Source organism: Hyla sarda, chromosome 6 (genome assembly GCF_029499605.1).
Source record: "Hyla sarda isolate aHylSar1 chromosome 6, aHylSar1.hap1, whole genome shotgun sequence".
NCBI classification, from domain to species: domain Eukaryota; kingdom Metazoa; phylum Chordata; class Amphibia; order Anura; family Hylidae; genus Hyla; species Hyla sarda.
In genome coordinates, this window is record NC_079194.1 from 63,097,318 (window position 1) to 63,110,755 (window position 13,438).

The window sequence follows — 13,438 nt, forward strand, 5'->3', positions numbered from 1 at the left end:
TTTTCTTTACACTTTTTATGTCCCCATAGGGGACTATCTATAGCAATCCTTTGATTGCTAATACTGTTCAGTGCTATGCATAGGACATAGCACTGATCAGTACTATCGGTGTTCTTCTGCCCTAGTCTGCTTGATCCCAGACCAGAGCAGAAGACCCCGGGAGGCGGCCGTAGCCAGGTGAGGGGACCTCCGGCCGCCATGCTGGATGATCGGATCGCCGCGGCAGCGCTGCGGGAAATCCGATCATCCATTTAAAGTACCGCACTGCCGCAGATGCTGTGATTTGTATTGATCACGGCATCTGAGGGGTTAATGGCAGACATCCGCGCGATTACGGGCGGGTCCCCGGCTGCTGCTAGCAGCCGGAACCTGCCGTGTATGACGCCAGCACCGTTCAGATGCTCGCAGTCATACACAGGACGTAAATGTACGTCTTGGTGCGCGAAGTACCGCCAAGCCAGGACATACATTTACGTCCGTGGTCATTAAAGGGTTAAAGACCACAGCATTACAGTCTCAGCTGTCCGGCAACACCATCTAAGAACATTGTGGTAGATCCTATATCTGTATAAAATAATTGTATTAATCTGCTTTGACAATAATATGTTCTATTCCTGCAGGAGTTAGGTTACACTGTACGAAGTTATTTGGCAAACACATAATTAAAATGGATTTGTCTGGGAATTGTGCAATATCCTCTCCGCACGTCACCCACACCCATCATAGGGAAATCTATTTTCACCCACTCTGTTAGGAAATTCTAGGAAATGGGGTTGTCCCCTTTAAATCACAAACTGATCTTATTTTTGCTAGCATTGTTCTGTGACTTGTGGTCTGGGGAGTTTTGAGCTTCAGCCATTTTGACACAGCAGAAAGGTTTCTTCTTTCTCCCGGTGTTGGGGTTGTACTTGAAGGGGGGCTGGCTGTGTGGTCAATGTAACAGTTAAGCCAGACCCTTTCTATCATGGTTTAGAAAGGAGTCTCTCCACCTGCTTGAAGCCCCCTTTAAGCATTTCACTGAGCCTGTTGATTTGGCTCCATGTAATACTTAATTTCCCCAGTGCAGGGGTTCCGCTTTGTGATCTGCTTATTGGCCAGAAAACTTTTAGGGAATGTCCAAAGCAGAAAACCCCTTTAAAGGACAAGTCTCAAGCCCGACAGTACAGAAAAACATGTCCCCTATCCGCAGGATAGAGGATAAGTTTTATATTGTGGGGGTCCAAGCGCTGTGGCCCCCCATGATCGCTGTGCAAAAATAGTGGGTTTTAGTCTGGCGTTTTGTTCTTTGGCTTTTTTTTTCCCCCCATAAGTCATGTGATTCAAATATTTCTATTGAAGAAATGGGAGGGGGGGGGGGGGGGGGCAGAAAAAAACACCAGGGCTAAACCCACACACTTTCTATGGAAGCGAAACGCTATAATTTTGTGCAATTAAAAGCCAAAGTCTCAACATGCTGCGATTTTGGAAAATTGTTGCTGAGCCCAAAAAAGCAGAAATACGCCAACGATGAGTGAAAAAAAAATGCCGATTGGGTTTGGCATTTCATAAATCCCTATTGACTTTTACCTGCTTGCTTCATTCCCGTGAGACCACATTTGCAAGACACGATTATGCCAGATCTTTGCACAAGAAGACTTGTGCTCATCAATCTTGAACAATTAAAAATGTAATATTTTTTCTCAATTGCACTGATGGCTTGTATCTGTGTATGTACATACGTAGGGATTCTCCATGAAAGTAAAACTTGATTTGCATAAGGGAAAGTAAATCTAGGTAATTTATATCGATGTCAGAGATCTGTGCAGACTTGTTTTATGGCCTGATGTACACAACAGGAGACATTTGTTTGTTTCTCATGTTTCCACAGGTGCAAATATTGCCACCGGCGAGGAGGTCGCCATTAAGCTGGAATGTGTGAAGACAAAGCACCCTCAGTTGCATATTGAGAGTAAATTTTACAAGATGATGCAAGGAGGAGGTAAGGACTATCGAAGCACTGTGGCTAAGGCCACCATTTTTTCAACTAGTTGTGCATTTGGGATGTTGCTGATCCCTAATTGTACTACGGCCTCCTGCCAGTGACTATATAAAGCAACTAGTCCTCGTGTACGTCATTGTCATCAGCAGCTGAGCTCCCAATCTGCTTCTGTGTCTTTACTTTAACGTCTTGTCTGACAGTGGGAATTCCTTCAATCAAGTGGTGTGGGGCCGAGGGGGATTACAATGTGATGGTGATGGAATTACTTGGCCCCAGCCTAGAAGACCTTTTTAACTTTTGTTCCCGCAAGTTCAGCCTGAAGACAGTGCTACTCCTGGCAGATCAGATGGTAAATATGAGCCACTAGGATTGAGGGATTACAGCATTAATACTTTTTGTTCTTGTGAAATAGACGAAGTATGCCGAGGAAAATGATTTGTATTCTTTAATAAACAACTCTCCAATAGTCAGGTTAACGTTCACAGCTCTTGGTATGACCTGAACAATGGTAAGGAAGTTCTGGGAGTTGTTTTTAGCACAAACTAAAATGTTGCAGACCTTACAGGAGAATCCAGTACTGATGGGGGGGGGGGGAGACAGAACATAAAGGAGCATTCAGTAACTCTCAAGTGAAGTTTTCTCCTCTGTTGCTTTTCTTCTCCTTCTGGTCTAGACCATCATGACTTCTTTCAGATACATCTTGCCTCTGTAGAAATTGCCACTCAGACATCTTTGGCTCCTCATTTTGTAGAAGATTCTTACCCTCTCTACCTACACAAGTTCCTTAATGTTCAGGTGTTCTCCATGGAGAAAGGAGGGTTAAGCCTCTGCTAGACAGCTCTGGTGGTGGCTTATCTCTCCAAGGACAATAAAGTTGGCCAGTTGAAATTCAACATGTCTGAAGCTTCTCTTGCCCAACGTCATCTGTCGAAAGAGTGTCAAGAAGCCACTTTACACTTAAGAACGTTGGCTGATCCCGCCAACATTTGTCTGAATATGGGTACCTTAAAGGCAATCTGTCAGCTGTATTTGCTGTTTAACAGCTTCAGACACAGTTGGCTAGCTGTTAGTGTATGAAAGCAATCTGCACCTTTCCTGGAGCTGTTGGTGGTTGCCAAAATTGTATCCCTTTTTTTTTTTCAGCCAAGTGTCAAGGAGGCAATGCTTAGCTGATTAAGTGCCACATCTTGGCATGTTTCCTTGTACTTCATCTCCCTCATTTACATCCAGAGCTCTGTACATTCATCAAGAAGGGTCTGGGAGCTGTGGATGCATCTGGAGGCATGCCAACACCTGAGCAGCTCAGCTCCCCCTCCTTGGCACTTGACTGGGATTTAAAAATGCAACATTATAAATTTGGGAGCTGCCATCAGCATCAGGAAAGATACAGATTTGTATACCCTATACAGCTATCCAAAGGTGTCTGCAGCTCTGGACATCAAATACAGCTGACACACACTGTGTGCCCACTGAAAGGTACCTCACACTGCCAAGGTAAACCACAGTACAAAATATAGAGCTATACCTGGTAAACTAACAGGGCCGGTTCTGCCTATAGGCAACATAGGCAGCCGCCTAGAGCGCCCTCTTGATGGGGGCGCCTCCCAGCCAGAACCACCATGTCAGCCCAGTAGTAAGGTAATTAAATGAAGAGGAGGTTTGTTACAGTGTGTTATCCCAGTAGTAGTAAGGTGATTACATGAGGGTTGTTACAGTGTGCCACCCCAGTAGCAAAAAGATTACATGAGAAGGAGGTTTGTTACAGTGTGTCACTCCAGTAGTAAGGAGATTACTTAAGGAGTGGGTTTGTTACAGTGTGACACCCTAGTAAGGTGATTACATGATGAGGAGGTTTGTTAGTGTATCACCCCAGCAGTAAGGTGGGATGTGTCTAAGGGTGGAGCCAATGGGCAGGGTCAAGGGGCAGCAAAATTAGCTTTCGCCTAGGGTGGCAAAAATCCTTGTACCAGCCCTGTAAATGAAGAAGCTACAGGGCTTTAAGTGCTCATTGCTTCAATCAGCTGATCGGTGGCCTAGCCTTACTGATAGGCTATCCATATTAAAGCCCCATAAAACTCCTTGTATAAATACGTTATATCTCATTATAGTTAGACCAATGCCATGTTGCTTGCAATTGTGGTTTTATCCAAAATGTGCTATAATGGAAGGAGTGTTTAGGAATGTTCACCTGCAAAGTGACACCTTTCTCTGGAAAGAGAATTTCTATATGGCTTCCACTAATAGGTCACAAGTCCAAACTTGACTGCGGGTCTAGAGGCTCGGACTGAAAGCATTGTAGTGATGTATGCGACTGTCGGCTCAGGTCATTTGACTTGTGCTTAGGCTGGGACTTGTAGCCTTAGGGTATGTTCACGTGTATTTTCTGCTGAAGCAGATTTTGCTACCCATTGAAGTCAAGGGGCAGCAAAATCTGCAGCAAACATGCATGTGTGAGCGTACTCTTATAGTATGATCCTATACAAAGCATACTGATCTGCCCCGATCTCCCCACAGCTGTGGTCTGACAGATTCCGGCACCCGCTGCTCTCCACTACTTCCTTCTCCCTGTGTCGTGCCATCCCCACAGGTAACGCCCGCTCGGCTGACTACTGTGACCCACTTTGGCCAATAATGAACTGAGCGCTTATTTACCTGCATAGACGACACATCAGAGGAAGCAGTGGGCACCCAGAGCCATCAAAAGGGCAGATGTGGTGGGTTTGAGGGACTGGAGTATGGTTCGATTGCTATTTTTAAGAGTACCTGTCATTAAACCATATTTTCTAAACTAACTCGGATTATATTCCCTAACTACTCCTAACACCGCTTCTGCCCTTAAAAAATTAAAATTCCGAGCTTTAAAAAGCTGTATATCATACCTTTCCCCTTGCTCATTGTCTGAGCTCCCGGCAGGAAAAAGTGGACGTTCCCCAGCAGGCGCGACGTCACTAAAGCCTGTGAGAGGTGTGCCTCGCCATGCCCTGCACGCACTTCCTGAGTTTGGTCTCCTTCCAGGCCTGGAGGAGACCAAACTAACTGACTGACTTGTGGCAGGGAACAGAACAGAGCCACCTAGTGGCCGTTTTTTCAATCACATTAAAAACATATGAAGGTTGAGAATTTTAACAGCAAGTAAATAGCAAAGTGTCTTATAATTACATAAAGAACAATATATTAAAAGTTTTTTTTTATTTATGGCAGTTACTCTTTAAAGGAGTAACAGTTCTTTCAAAATATTTGTCTAAATGCCCATTTAAGTCCTGAAATATCAGCAACTATTTAACATATAAAAAAGAAATATATAAATTTAGCAATCACGAAGGTAAGGAAAGCTTTAATAGCAAAACTTTTACATTTTTGATTAGAATCTGGTATTATAGGAAGGATATGTGTCTCATTTGGTCTAGCTTGCTGTTTCCCAAAGGCTGTCCGGGCATGCTGGGAGTTATAGTTTTGCAACAGCTGGAGGCACCCTGGTTGGGAAACACTGGTCTATTTGTTGTATCATAAAATGCCAACTTCTTCTTTCTTATGTATTCTAGATAAGTCGCATTGAATACATTCATTCCAAGAACTTCATTCATCGGGATGTTAAACCAGACAACTTTCTGATGGGGCTTGGAAAGAAGGGGAATTTGGTGTATATCATTGATTTCGGCCTAGCCAAGAAATACCGAGATGCTCGGACGCATCAACACATACCCTACCGAGAAAACAAGAACCTGACAGGGACTGCTAGATATGCATCTATAAATACCCATCTGGGCATAGGTAGGTGATCGTACAGTTCGACTAGAACAAAATAAATATCCCATTCTCAAACCATGTCTTCTGGGTAAGCGCCATCCCAAGCCACCGTTTAATGGTTCAATTTCATGGTACATAAACTGCAAACAGACATGCCTGGACCCCCGCATATATAGTACACACAGTTTGGACAGCAAAACATTTTCAATGTGTTTTGCACAATTTTGGATACCTTTTTTTACCTTGTCAATAAAGGGTTGGGGCAGGGTTTTTTTTTTTTTTTTTTTTGTGAAAAGGGGACCAGACTTAAAGGGGTACTCCACCCCTAGACATCTTATCCCCTATCCAAAGGATAGGGGATAAGATGTCTGATCACGGGGGTCCAGCTGCTGGGGACCCCCCCCCAATATAGCATGCAGCAGCCACCCGTATCTGCTTCCAGAAGCGCTGGAGGTTCTGGCTCCCGACCACGGGGACGGAAGATCGTGACATCACGACTCCGCCCCCGTGTGACGTCACACCCCCTCCCATAGACTTGCATTGAAGGGGCGGGGCATGACATCACACGGGGATGGAGTCATGATGTCACAATCTTCCGTCCCCGTGGTCAGGAGCCAGAACCTCCAGCGCTTCCGGAAGCAGATACGGTGGGTTCTGCATGCTATATTGCGGGGGTCCCCAGCGGCAGGACCCCCGCAATCAGACATCTTATCCCCTATCCTTTGGATAGGGGATAAGATGTCTAGGGATGGAGTACCCCTATAAATGCACCAAAAAAAAAAAAAAAAAAAGTTAAAGTTAAATTTTTTTTTTTTAATCAACTGGTGCCAAAAAGTTACAGATTTGTAAATTTTATTTAAAAATCTTAATTCTTCCAGTACTTATCAGCTGCTGTATTCTCCAGAGGAAGTTGTGTAGTTCTTTCCAGTCTGACCACAATGCTCTCTGCTGACATCTCTGTCCATGTCAGGAACTGTCCAGAGCAGGAGAGGTTTTCTATGGGGATTTGCTCCTACTCTGGACAGTTCCTAAAATGGACAGAGGTGTCAGCAGAGAGCACTGTGGGAAGACAGAAAAGAAATTGAAAAAGAAAAGAACTTCCTGTGAAGCATACAGCAGCTCAGTACTGGAAGGGTTAAGATTTTTAAATAGAAGTAATTTACAAATCTGTTTAACTTTCTGGCACTAGTTTATTTTTTCACCTGAGTACCCCTTTAACTGATTAAAGGTGCGATAGTGGTTGTCCAGTGAAAGACAACTTATCCCCTACTCACACAATAGGGGATAAGGGTTTGACATCTGGGACCCCCAGCTATCTCCTGAACAGGACTATATACTATTACTCCTTCCTTCCTTTCATTTCCAAGTGTTAAAAACTCTTGTTTTCTGTGTACGGTTTATTAACCAACACAGGGTTAATAATACAAAGGTTTATTCACTAATACACTATAAATACACTATATATATATATATATATATATATATATATATATATATATATATATGCGTATAATAACAATTTATCTTGGTGTATACAACAATGGCTAAGACAACTTCAATACATTAACATCATACTGGTTACATTACAATTTAACCCATTACAATATCTTCCCCGCCCACCTAATTACACACCAATACACTCACACAAGCGCTCAATCCAGAACCGCTTTCTGTCCCTAAGTCTATAGGAGTTTGCAATGAGGGTCAATGCTTGATACAGTTAACAGGGATAGAAGGGGTTCTTGGTAGAGAGGGGTCAAAAGGGGTTAGTGAGTCTTGGGATAGGAGGGGGTTCTTTGTGTAAGTGTATACAGTGATCCCTCAACCTACATTGGCCTAAACATACAATAGTTTCAACATACAGTGGTCTTTTCTGGACCATTGTAACTTGAAACCAGACTCAACATACAATGTACAGACAGTCCAGATCTGTGATACCTGTCAATGGCGAAAGAACCGACCAATCAGAATGGGCATTTTACTTGTAAAACACCTGTATTACTGAAGTGTATGCACTGACTGATGTCTGGTAGTGCCTCCTACAGTACAGGGAGGCATTACATGTTCTGTACTCTTTACCTGTATCAGGGTTAGCTGCTCCTTTGGACTCCAGGTGAGGGCGGCTCCATGTTACTTTTTTAGGACATTGTGTATTCTGTACAGAACCCTGAAGAAGCGCCTGTCCTCTACATAGACCAGCATTTCCCAACCAAGGTGCCTCCAGCTGTTGCAAAACTACAACTCTCAGCATGCCCAGACAGCCTTTGGCTGTCTGGGCATGCTGAGAGTTGTAGTTTTGCAACAGCTGGAGGCACCTTGGTTGGGAAACACTGACAGTGATAACAGCTCCCAGCAGATCTTTCTTACTTTTATATGTAAGGATTTGCTTTATCTGTATTAGTTATCTACTTATTTTTCTTTAATCCTCACTTTTTCCTATTTTTGGATGACATTTTGGTGGCTTCAGAACCAATTACCAGGTTTCCATAGAGATCTGGTCTCAACATACAATGGTTTCAACATACAATGGTCGTCCTGGAACCAATTAATATTGTAACTTGAGGGACCACTGTACTTTAATAATTGATAGATATTGATAAAACAATAGCGCACCATTCAGATATGCAAATGTATTCTCTCATGTCACAGCAATGGCAACGTTTCAGCTTCTCTATGAGGCCTTTACCAAGCATGATAAGCAATGCTGTGACATGAGAGAATACATTTGCAGATTCTTTTTTTTTTTTGGGGGGGGGGGGGATATCAAAGTGCTGCGCCATTGTTTTCTGGTTATCTACAAGGACTATGATCGGGTTGTGGGCGCTGGCATAATACACTTTGGATTGGCTAAGAAGTGCTGCCATTTTTTCCTGTGTGTTTTATAAAATGTAAACATTTTTTTTTTCCATGTAGAACAAAGTCGTCGGGATGACTTGGAGAGTTTGGGATATGTTCTTATGTACTTTAACCTCGGGTCGCTGCCCTGGCAGGGATTGAAAGCTGCAACCAAACGGCAGAAATACGAACGGATCAGTGAGAAGAAAATGTCAACCCCTATTGAGGTCCTCTGCAAAGGCTACCCCTGTAAGTATCCACATAAACCAGAAAAAAATGAGATGCAAACCTATTTATTCTTTTTAATTTCCTTATAATTAAGCAACATTTTTTGTGGAGCACTTAGGTTGTTACTTAAAGGGGTATTCCAGGAAAAAAAAAATTTATATATCAACTGGCTCCAGAAAGTTAAACAGATTTGTAAATTACTTCTATTAAAAAATCTTAATCCTTTCAGTACTTATGAGCTTCTGAAGTTAAGGTTGTTCTTTTCTGTCTAAATCCTCTCTGATGACACCTGTCTCGGGAAACGCCCAGTTTAGAAGCAAATCCCCATAGCAAACCTCTTCTAAACTGGGCGTTTCCCGAGACAGGTGTCATCAGAGAGGATTTAGACAGAAAAGAACAACCTTAACTTCAGAAGCTCATAAGTACTGAAAGGATTAATATTTTTTTAATAGAAGTAATTTACAAATCTGCTTAACTTTCTGGAGCCAGTTGATATATATAAAAAAGTTTTTTGCTGGAATACCCCTTTAAATTCAACATACACTATAAGCTAAAGCAGTTATAGGTTGGAATTGCTAAAGAGTGCAATTTATCGGTATTCATACATAATGACATAAAATGGCGCAGTGAAGTGGCATAAGAGTCATATTGCTTACACATAGCAGTCTCCTTGGTCACTGCATCCGGCACGGAGTTGTCAGGGGTTAACAGACCACAGTGACAAAGCTTTGTGGTTTTGAATGCCCTCTTCTGGTTTAATTCGTAATTGCATGCCTATTGTTATGATCCTATTGAGGATCACGTTGCGGCAAATGTCTACACACGGATGATGTGAAGAAAATGTTTTGCTACATTTTATGTTGAATGGTGATATTGAGTTGTGAATAAAGCAATGAATGGATATGCTAGGTGTGTCCCCCCCCCCCCCCCCCCCCCCCCGAGTAATATCAACTCTTTAATAAAAAATTTTAATTAAAATCAGGGTTCTGAACAGATGACCACCCCCTCTAGTAAAATTGTAATTTTTTACATTTTATTAATTTTTTTTTTGTTTTTTAATCAACTGGTGGCAGAAAGTTAAACAGATTTGTAAATGACTTCTATTTAAAAATCTTAATCCTTCCAGTACTTATCAGCTGCCGTATAATACAGAGGAAGTCAATTTCTTTTTGAATTTCCTTTCTGTCTTACCACAGTGCTCTCTGCTGACACCTCTGTCCATGTCAGGAACTGTCCAGAGCAAAAACAAATCCCCATAGTAAAGCTATCATGCTCTGGACAGTTCCTGACATGGACAGAGGCGTCAGCAGAGAGCACTGTGTTCAGACAGAAAAGAAATAAATAAAAATAAAAAAAACCTCTCCTGTAGTATACATGTATAGAGAGAAAAAGAAGAGTTCAGACAACACCTTAACAAATAAAATCATGTTTTATTGTATCCTATTAAAAAACTGTGTGAAAAGACGCATAAAAGTAATTGGAAGTGGAATTAAGGTCAAGTACTAGTACAAAAAATAGGGTTACTGCCGACTATGAGGAGATAATATATAATATATTAAGACAAGTAATGAGTCTAAATGTGTACTCTCAGTTCCTTTTGAAGGCTGCACTCCATGCCATAAATTACTCCTACCAAGGTGCCAGTAGTGCGATATACATTCAATAAAATGCCTGAGTATACAAAAAATACCAAAAGCGCATATGTGTATGAACTAGTGATAATTATCACAATATTACTGCACAGTGTTAAATATATATGATAGTACTCAGACACTGTCAATGGATACATGCAGACTGCAAGTGCACCGAAGGTTCAATCAGATAGAGAGTTGCCTTACCCATCATAAGCAGCAGAGCCCCGACCCTAGTATACCCTGTAGTATACAGCAGCTGACAAGTACTGGAAGGATTAAGATTTTTAAATAGACGTAATTTACAAATGTGTTTTAACTTTCTGGCACCAGATTTAAAAAAAAAAAATTGTTTTCCACCGGAGTACCCCTTTAATGTACTTTTAACATAAAAACACACAAACTTGAAATATCAGTTTTGTGCTGGTCGGTTTTATTGTCTATACATACACAGTATGGGGGAGGGAGCAAGGGAAGGAGAATCTATTCCTTATCATCAGAGGATGGGCAGGTTAATGACAGCTCTATTGTACTGCTGGAGGTATAGATAAGGTAGGATAGCAACCAATGCTTTATACAGATAAGATTCTGCATGCATCTCCCCTGGCTGCTGAGATAGGGGGCAGTAAATCTGACACCTACTATAAAGTGCTCGCAATGCTGTGGTGTACCTCCAGTGTTTCCCGACCAGTGTGCCTCCAGCTGTTGGAAAACTACAACTCCCAGCATGCTCAGACAGCCTCCTAGGGGGCAGTAAATCTGACACCTGCTATAAAGTGCTCGCAATGCTGTGGTGTAGCTCAGTATTTCCCGACCAGTGTGCCTCCAGCTGTTGCAAAACTACAACTTCCAGCATGCCTGGGCATGCTAGGAGTTGTAGTTTTGCAACAGCTGGAGGGACACTGGTTGGAAAACACTCCCATGCTTAGTAATAAAAAAAGAAAATGAAAATAAGAAAAATTTAATAAATGTAATAAAAAAATATATAAAAAAATACAAAATAAATATATATATATATATATATATATTATATATTTATAATTTTTTCTCAATGTTTTCGTAGATTCTTACATTAGTTTCTTCTGTTTTATCTCTATTAATGAAACTAAAACTAAATGGGTGACTTATTCCCTTTTAAAGGGGTTCTCCAGCATAAGGTGATTTTAGTACGTACCTGGCAGGCAGTAATGGACATGCTTAGGAAGGATCTGCGCTTGTCTTGGGGCTAAATGGCTATGTCATGAGATTACCATAACTGTGGCTAGCTTTTAGTGAACTTGTATTTCCTGTTTGACTTATGTTTTTTTTTTTTACTACAAATCGCACAATGCCATTTTCCTCCCTCTCACACATCAGCCACCCCACCCATTGAAACAAAAGACCTGTGGTTTTCAATCAGGGTGCCTACAGCTGTTGCATTAGTTGCAGATTGATTCCTCCACCCATTGAAGTAGACAGGCTCCCTGTCATCAGCTGACTAGTGATGTCAGGTCTCGACCGCATTGCAAGCTGGGAAAAATCTGAGACAACAGTCATTTTGTATGCTGGTAAAAATAAATATTGGGGTAAATATCACAGAAGAATTGTGAGAAAACCGTCACACACAGGTACAGACACTATAGTAAGAACTACATTAACTTTACAGCCCCTGTAGCATAGTCAGATAACAAAAAATCCTGGAATACCCCTTGAATGCAAGGGTCCGTAGCACAGAGCTCCTTGACCATTACAGTGAATAGGAGATTTTCAATATTGTATCCCGAGATCTTAGAATCGAGAGAAAGGGGCACAGACCTCGGATCTATGAGGCCTCGCTGTTTCTTCATCACAGTCTGCTTCAAGGGGAGATTACGTAACGTTGTGCAGAATGGAGCACAGAGCTGTGGGAACTCCGTGTGCCCCTGTATGTGCAAGAACATGTAAACAAGTTATTGAGACAATATGGGGGGATTTATTACTAGTGTAGGTTTTAAAAGCCCCACTGTGTGTTTTTCCTAGTATTTCATTATTTTGACGCACGTTTCCAAGTAATTGTAGAGATTTAATTCTGGCACCGTGCGACACAATAATAAAACTACGTCATACATTGAACTTCAGGGGCTCGGCTTGTGACAGAAGATAGGTTCACGTTTCCCTTGTAGTAAAGGGCCTAGGAACGCAACAGAAGGCGTTTTTTATTTTTCTATTTTGTTTTAAAAGGTTTATGGCACAAAAAAATACCTTTCAGAACAAAAAAATAACAAAAAGATAAAAAAACAAAAAATTCTAAAGGTCACACCGGAGAAAGCAAAATTGCCAAAAAGTAGCCAACCAAAAATACATAGTTCTACCAAATATTAAAAAAAAGACACACAAGCATAAAAATCAAAGAAGAAAAAAATAAAAGAAAATAACCCAAAAAAAAAAAAAACTCGGTACACTCCCTTTTAAAGAAACCATTTACAAAACATATGTTTACTTGTTTTGTTAGTTTTTTTGGCGCACATTCAAACAATCTTGGGTATGAACAGACAAAAACAGTTGTTTTCACTTTAGTCAATCGGGGCCAATGTTCACGTGTTTGTGCTGTTCTCTTTCAGCCGAGTTCTCCACGTATTTGAATTTCTGCCGTTCCCTGCGATTTGACGACAAGCCGGACTATTCCTACCTGAGGCAGCTGTTCCGTAACCTCTTCCATCGACAAGGGTTTTCATATGACTACGTGTTCGACTGGAACATGCTCAAATTTGTAAGTCGTCATAGTGCTATTGAAAAATATGTAAAAAGACTCTTTTACTGGCACGGTCATCTCCACAGCCAAACATATCAATGTCAACAGAGTGCTGTAGTCTGGTAAAAAAAAACACATTCAATTAATATGGGTGGTTTTCTGCTATCCAGATATTAGTTTATACGGAAAAAAAAATCTAGTGGCACCGACCATGTAGTCAGTAAAACAGTCCTTTATTTCAGAAATCCATAGCGAAAAACGGGCAGATTAGGACATGGACAGAGGCTTAAGCAACAATTGTTTCACGCC

The 13,438-nt window shown here is 41.5% G+C and overlaps 1 protein-coding gene across 1 annotated transcript in view; it reads left to right on the forward strand.

The window, feature by feature from the left end:
- CSNK1E (casein kinase 1 epsilon) overlaps nt 1-13,438 on the forward strand; it is a 72,220-nt gene that overhangs the window by 46,882 nt on the left and 11,900 nt on the right. The window contains exons 3-7 of the mRNA XM_056523937.1: nt 1,868-1,978; nt 2,179-2,327; nt 5,521-5,749; nt 8,639-8,809; nt 12,999-13,147. Of these exons, the coding sequence (XP_056379912.1) occupies nt 1,868-1,978; nt 2,179-2,327; nt 5,521-5,749; nt 8,639-8,809; nt 12,999-13,147 (809 nt within the window). The remainder of the gene's footprint in view (nt 1-1,867; nt 1,979-2,178; nt 2,328-5,520; nt 5,750-8,638; nt 8,810-12,998; nt 13,148-13,438) is intronic.